General features: G+C 44.0%; 1 protein-coding gene across 4 annotated transcripts in view; it reads right to left on the reverse strand.

Annotated features, from left to right (window-relative positions):
* The window catches only part of LOC138192080 (paired box protein Pax-7-like), a 103672-nt gene extending 97056 nt beyond the window's left edge, over positions 1-6616 (reverse strand). Inside the window, exons 1-4 of one of the 4 annotated variants that reach the window (XM_069139262.1) lie at positions 6280-6616; positions 5480-5715; positions 4722-4851; positions 4465-4593 (exon numbers count right to left, since the gene is read on the reverse strand). In XM_069139262.1, the coding sequence (XP_068995363.1) occupies positions 4465-4593; positions 4722-4851; positions 5480-5715; positions 6280-6364 (580 nt within the window). In that variant the 5' untranslated portion in view covers positions 6365-6616. Of the gene's footprint in view, positions 1-4464; positions 4594-4706; positions 4855-5479; positions 5716-6279 lie in introns of all 4 variants that reach the window. The other 3 variants (XM_069139259.1, XM_069139261.1, XM_069139258.1) reach the window with 3 other exon arrangements.
* Between the last annotated feature and the right edge of the window lie 933 nt (positions 6617-7549).

The following is a 7549-nucleotide window of genomic DNA, read 5'->3' on the forward strand; positions in this document are numbered from 1 at the left end:
ACAACATCAGAGACACCTTTACACCAGTAGAGACACCGTTACACCAACAGAGACACCTTTACACCAGCAGAGACATCTTTACACTAACAGAGATACCTTTACAACAGCAGAGACACCTTTAAACCAGCTGAGACTCTTTTACACCAACAGAGACACCTTTACACCCACAGAGCCACTTTTACACCAACAGCGACACCTTTACAACAGCAGAGACAACTTTACACCAGCAGAGACACCTTTACACCCACAGAGACACCTTTACACCAGCAGAGACACTTTTACACCAACAGAGACACCTTTACACCAACAGAGACACCTTTACACCAGTTGAGACACCTTTATACCAACAGAGACACTTTTACACCAGCAGAGACACTTTTACACCAACAGACACCTGTACACCAACAGAGACACCTTTACACCCACTGAGACACCTTTACACCCACAGAGACACTTTTACACCAACAGAGACACCTTTACACCAACAGAGACACTTTTACACCCACTGAGACACCTTTACATCCACAGAGACACTTTTACACCAGCAGAGACACCTTTACACCAGGTGAAACACTTTTACACCAACAGAGACACCTTTAAACCAGCAGAGACACCTTTACAGCATCAGAGACACTTTTACACCAGCAGAGACACCTTTACACCCACAGAGACACTTTTACACCAACAGAGACACCTTTAAACCAGCAGAGACACCTTTACACCAGCTGAGACAGTTTTACACCAACAGAGACACCTTTGCACCAACAGAGACACTTTTACACCAACAGAGACACCTTTACACCAACAGAGACACTTTTACACCAACAGCAAAGTCCGTTCAATAACTCCTTCTTTATCGGGTCCTTCATCCTCATCTGCCAATCGCATCCTCAGGTCAGAGAACCAATCAGAGAACCAATGATAGAACCAATTAGAGAACTAGTCAGAGAACCATGGAGTCCTCTGGTCAGAGAACCAATCAGAGAACCAATCAGAGAACCATTCAGAGAACCATTCAGAGAACCATTCCGAGAACCATGGAGTCCTCAGGTAATTGGACCATGCCAGCTCTACTGATCAGCCTCAGTGTTCCCTCCACACCTCGATGACCTCCCTGTAACATATTTCTGTCTTTAGATTATAACTGCAGTAAAAGTTCAGTCATGATTCAGAGAACTTTTCCTTAAGATCCTCCAGAAGGAATAAAAATCCATCAGTGAATCCTGAAGTTCTGGATCCTCAGTCACAGACCAGCAGAACCTGAACCTTCTCAGATCCACCATGAGTCTGGTTTATAACAAACACCTGAATCCACTGATGTTAGACAGATGTTTGGACAGATATTAACTGAGAAGAGAGGAGGAGGTGCCACTGATCAAACAGCTGATATGAATTATTGATCAGAACATTATTGATAAGTAGAACTGGTGACAAACGTCCAGGGGAGGACGACATGATGATAATCCGACCACCGTCTCTGATGTCCACTAAACCATGATAACCATTTAATATCACACACATGAAACCTTCAGAAGAGTTTTGCATCAGTCTGATAATCCTGTGTTTCTGAAACATTTGAGTTATTTTTACTGAACATGATTTCAGCCTGTTTCAACACATCCTGATGCAGCAGACATAATATGTTTGACCAAACACAGCAGATCCTGCTGTTTCTTCACATGATGTTCACACACAGTTTTATTAAATAATAATGAGTGTGTGAAGACCAGGAAGAGAAAACACTTATCAGGACATCAGGATCTCCAAAATATAAAACCAGAGCGAATGTCATCTTAAAATGTCAATAGAAGAATCTAACTTTTAAAAGAAAGATAAACATCCTGCTAAACTGTAAATACAAAATGTTGTCGTTGCTGTTAGAAATCTTTTAAATTCATATTTTTACATTAAAAATGATTCCGTTTGCATTTTCAGTTCATTATATTTATTAAAATGAAGTTTTTAAACGTGTTTAAATTTAAAAATGAAACAAACATCTGCTGTGTGTTTTATTCGGTTTGTTCAGAAGCTGCAGTTAAAATAAATAGTTGTGATTTTCACTTGATGACGTAGTGATTAGAGGAGATCAATACATCTCCAATCACTGAAGATGAAGATGAAGATGAAGATGAGTCATGCTGCTGCTTTTCCTCTCCATCTCCCTTCACCATATATCGTGTGAATGGGAGTGTTTGGTTGAGGCAGCGGGGGGGAGAGGGGAGGTTAATCCCAGTTTAATACACGGATGCTCAGCCCGGGACCGAGGCTGTGATGATTGTGTTATCGCCAGCCAACATTTGGGTCGCCTTCAATTTAAAGCAGGCATAGTGTGTGTGAGAGAGTGGAGCCGGAGCGGGCGAGCGAGGTTGCCCGGGGGAACGTGTTATTAATAGCTGCGGCCGTAAAGCTGCTTCCTGTCACCTCCACCCGCCTCGTCACTGTCCAGCGGCTCCTCTTTAAACCGGGCTGGACTCCAGAACCAGCGCTAACATGCAGGTTCTGCATATCTTAGAGGAACAGAGGTCTCTGCACACTGATGGACGCTGAGAGGACAGCAGTCATCGCAGGTCTGCATTAAACCTGACAAATGAAATGGGTTTTCATACCTATAAGGGCCAAATATATACACAAGGATTTTAGAATATGTTTACAAAGGTTTCATATGTATAAAATACGTATAAAAATGTGATGATCCTCTGCAGCTTCTCATTCATAGTTTTCATTAACAACATGTGCTGTAAACTGGGAGGACATCTGTCATTATTGTTCTGAATTTTCTGGATTAAACTCCAGAAATTAAATGTGTTTTCATCTGAGAGGCCAAATATATTTTATATTTTATAATTCAAAGGATTCATGCACAAAAAATATGATGCATACTCTGCAGCTTCTCATTTATATATTTCCCAAACATTAATAATGTGTGCAGATGTGCTGTAAACTGTTATATATCAGCTCTGTAAGAAATAGAAATGCATGTGATATTATTATTATTATCATTATTTATAATTCTCTTATAACGCATCTTCTTTCATTGTCTTTTATGAGTGTTTGTAAAATATTTTGTGATATAAATTTGACTGCTTTGTAGGGTTGGTTGTCAAAAAATAGGAGAATATGATGTCATGATTCAGAATATAGTGAAACTGTAAACAACATCATGATGTTTTAAATCTAATAAAGTTGTGAGAGAATAAAGAACTCAAAAACGTGCAGAAATCTGAGAACAAACAAGCTGACTTTTTTTGAAATCATCAGTCGCTGTGACATTAAACATTCTGACAGTAAACTTCATCCACAGCAAAGATTTCCCACAAATCTTTGCATGAAAACTTTTCATTAAAACCAGCACAAACTGAATCCTGCCGAGATCTCCAGCGTGGTGTTTCTGCTTTGTATCTGGTGCTGTGGTGTCACGTGAACGTGGAAGCAGCAGAACAAACGTCACTCCTCATTCATTCAGCCTCCTCACATCCAAAAAAAACACAAACAAATGAAATGAATATTTAAAAATACAATCTAAACAACGGCAGCGAGGCCCTGAAATCTGCAGAATTTACGCTGCGGGCTTCACACCATGAAGGAGCCTCTGAAAGATGAAAGTGAAAAGAAATAAAAGGCTCAATTTAATCTGCTTTAAAGCTGCTGAACAGAACGATGTGCCTGGAAGTGAGAGTGAGGGCTGATAGGGGATAAATATATTTCTTAGCATGCCTTCCAGCTATTACACCCGCTCCCATTCAACACGCAGCGCTTTCATTACCAGCTGTAATAGGCTAAGTCTTCAAATTATCAAGTGGCAGGCCGGATGACAGAGACACACTCGGCTTATCTTCTCCTGATGTAGAGGAGGACTGAGACACAGAGACATCAGGTCCTCTGATCACACAGACGATGTCCGATCAGAGGGACACGGGGACGCCAGCGTGGTGGATGCATCCAGCCACAAACAAACAAACAAACAAACATCCACCCCCATCATCATGAGGAAGGATTTCAAATGAAATCAAATTAATTCTTTAAAAAGCATCTAAAATTCCACATGATTTTTGCTATAAAATAACTTTAATAAATTATTTCATTATCATACAGACATTAAGTTTATTTTTCTCTTGTTGTCAGAGAAACACTGGAAATAAAATCGTTTCTAGATTTAATTCAGAGGATGTTTCAGAGTGAACGACGTCCCCTGTGCCCCCCCCCCCCCGCCCCTCCCCCTCCCCTTGAACCCCTCCTCCCGTCCCCTGTGTCCCCGTCAGACCTCTAATTGAAATGGACTGGCGCATCGTTCCTCCGTTTATCGGCCCACAGGCCGCGCTGCTCCGCTGCATTAATAATGCAGAGCTGCAGGGACGCGCTGCACGGCGGGAAACCCTCCGCGACAAAACGCTCATTACAGACCGTTTATCTCACACAGGAGCCCGGCAGTCGGCCGGCCGGGCTCTCCGCGGGCCGCGGGCCTACCTTTGTCTCCGAGGATGCCGTCGATGCTGTGTTTGGTTTTCTTCTCTCCATCTTCATCCTTCTTATCGAACTCCTCCTCCTCATCCTTCTTCCCGAAACGAGCTCTGAGGACCCGGCTGATGGAGCTCACTGCGGCACACAGGCGGCTTCATCAGGACCACAATAATAATAACAATAATAACAATAATAATAATGTTTATACCTGCTCATTATAAATAAAGGTTGAATAAAAAGCAGCTTACCAGAGGAGGCCTCACCTGAAGGGACTGAGCTTCTGTCACACACCCCGTCCTTCAGCAGCTTGTCCCGGATCTCCCAGCTGAACATACCGGGGTTGTCCCGTTTATACTCCTCTATCCGCTTCTCCACATCCGGCGTGGCTACCTGCTGCTGGTGGACCGGCAGCACGAGACACAAGGACACACAAACACACAAAGACACAAAGACAGAGGAATCATTCAATGAAATATCCATTTGATTTATTCTGTCCTATTTTGTATTTATTTATAATAACATATATAGGCCTATGTAGCCCATACAATATTCATTTTATATTTATAAGCCAATATATTACAGCATTAAATTATATATGAGCATTAAATTGACTTAATTAACTGGACCTATAGGCCTACAAATTACAATTATCTGTCAGTAAATTTATTATTATGATTATTAGCCTATTATTGTTGTGATTATTTTTTAAATTATTATATTGTTGTAATTGTCCTCCCCTCGTGTCTCATCCTGAGCTTGCAGCTTCCGATCAGTTAAATTATTATTATTATTATTATTATTATTATTATTATTTTTATGGTTATTTGTATTAAATGTAGGCCTATTGCTATGATGATGATTATTATTATTACTATTATTGTTGTGATTATTTGTATTATTATTATTATCATCATTATTTCTCACCCTGGGCTTGCTGCCTCCAATCAGTTAATTCAGGCCTATTACTATAATTATTATTATAGTTGTGATTATTGTTATGATTATGATTATTATATCTCACCCTGGGCTTGCTGCCTCCGATGGCCCCGGGTCGGATGGAGCCGGTCTCCTGGTAGCGGCACAGGATCTTGGACACGCAGCCGTGGGAGACGCGCAGCTGGCGGGAGATGACGCAGGGCCGGATCCCGTGGTGGGCCATCTCCACGATCTTGTGCCGGATATGGTTGGGCAGCGGGCGGCCGTTGATGAAGACCCCTCCGAGCTGGTTGACCCGTCCCTGTCCCAGAGGAGTGGACACTGTGGGGGACAGAGAGGACGGTCAGATGGACACCTCCTGTTTCACTGTCTCCTCAGTGAGATGCTGTCTTACACATATAATAATAATAATACTACAGATTATTATTCCAGGTCACAGCTGCAGGACCCTGAAGGTGAGGAGACTTCTTATCAGTCCAGATGTTCACTGATTCTCTGATTCTCCGGGTTTTATTTGATTTTCAGAAAATGTCAAAAAAGGTTGTGGATTTTAACAGATTTTTAATCCCGTCCAAACAATCACTAATGGTTTAATTTACCTGCTTTTACTTTAAAAAATAATATTTTATAAAAGGAGCTAATATTATGACCACGTTGTATTTTTTTTTTAAAGCTCTAAATGTATTTGAAATCCCAGAGAAAGTTAAAGCCGCCGATCTCCGGGCCGCCGGTCGGCCTGCTGCCGGGCCCTGCTGCCTGTTTCCCGGCTGAAGCTCCTCCAGGTGTCTCGTTAAAGGTGTCCTGTGTAGGTCGGAGGGCCCAGCCGTGTCCCCGACTGTCCCCCGGCTGTCCCCCAGCCGTTCCCCCGGCTGTCCCACGGCCTACCTTCGAGAGGGAATCCGGTGCGTGGATAGTTCTGTCCGGGAGCCGGGCGCATCATCCGCGGTACCGATCCATGCAGCGATGACATGGTACCATGAAAACTAACGAAAAGAGACCAAAAGAGAACGGAACCAAAAGGACGGACTCGGGTCAGAAAGATGTCCGGTTCAGGTGCGGGCTACACGTGGCCCGGAGGAGGAGGGGGGGGTCTGCAGGTCCGAGTGGCGGGGAACCGGGAGGTGAAAAGGGGACATGAAGCCCCGCAGCTGCTCCGGAGGTTCGGCTGTTGGGACGGCGGGAGTTCCTCCCTCTGGTCACTATCAGTGTGTCTGAGATATTTAACCGCTGTGAAGGCTGCGGGACTTTGACGGATCCCGCACAAGTGTGGACCGGGCGGGCTCCGGAGGGGACGGGGCGCGCGCACCGATAGGTTCTTAAAACCTCCTCTTATTCGAGGGGGAGAAGAGCCAACAAGTTGGAGCAGCCAATGGGAGCCGAGGATCAGGACCCACACACACACGCAAACACACACACACACACACACACACACACACACACACACACAAACACTCAGCACTACACACACACAAACACTCAGCACTACACACACACTACACACACACTACACACACACTACACACACACTACACACACACTACACACCACACTACACACACACTACACACACACTACACACACACTACACACCACACTACACACACACTACACACCACACTACACACCACACTACACACACACTACACACACACTACACACCACACTACACACACACTACACACACACTACACACACACTACACACCACACTACACACACACTACACACACACTACACACCACACTACACACACACTACACACACACTACACACACACTACACACCACACAAACTGAGAGGCCGCTGCCTCCATACCGCCGCCAGCACGTGACACCGGCCGGACCCGGAGCAGGAACACCTGTCAGACATGCTCCAATCAGAGCTCGTGAGGGAGCAGACAGATGTTTGATGATGCTGTGGTCCACAGCTGGAGCCTCTCTGACGGCTGTCGACATGACAACAGACTCAACATAATAATTACTGACTGGAAGAAAAATACAAATGAAGAAGACATTTTTAAAAAGCTCTGCTGGTCTCCTCCATTCCTTCCCGCGCTCTCACAGCACGACGCACACTGATATTACCGAGAATTTACGGTAGAAAGGAGATGCCGCAAAGCCCGGTAAAATTCATGGAAGGATATTTCGTATATAATA

This window comes from Embiotoca jacksoni, unplaced genomic scaffold (genome assembly GCF_022577435.1).
Source record: "Embiotoca jacksoni isolate LCO1_2020_lvr unplaced genomic scaffold, fEmbJac1.0.p SCAF_80, whole genome shotgun sequence".
Classification (NCBI taxonomy): domain Eukaryota; kingdom Metazoa; phylum Chordata; class Actinopteri; family Embiotocidae; genus Embiotoca; species Embiotoca jacksoni.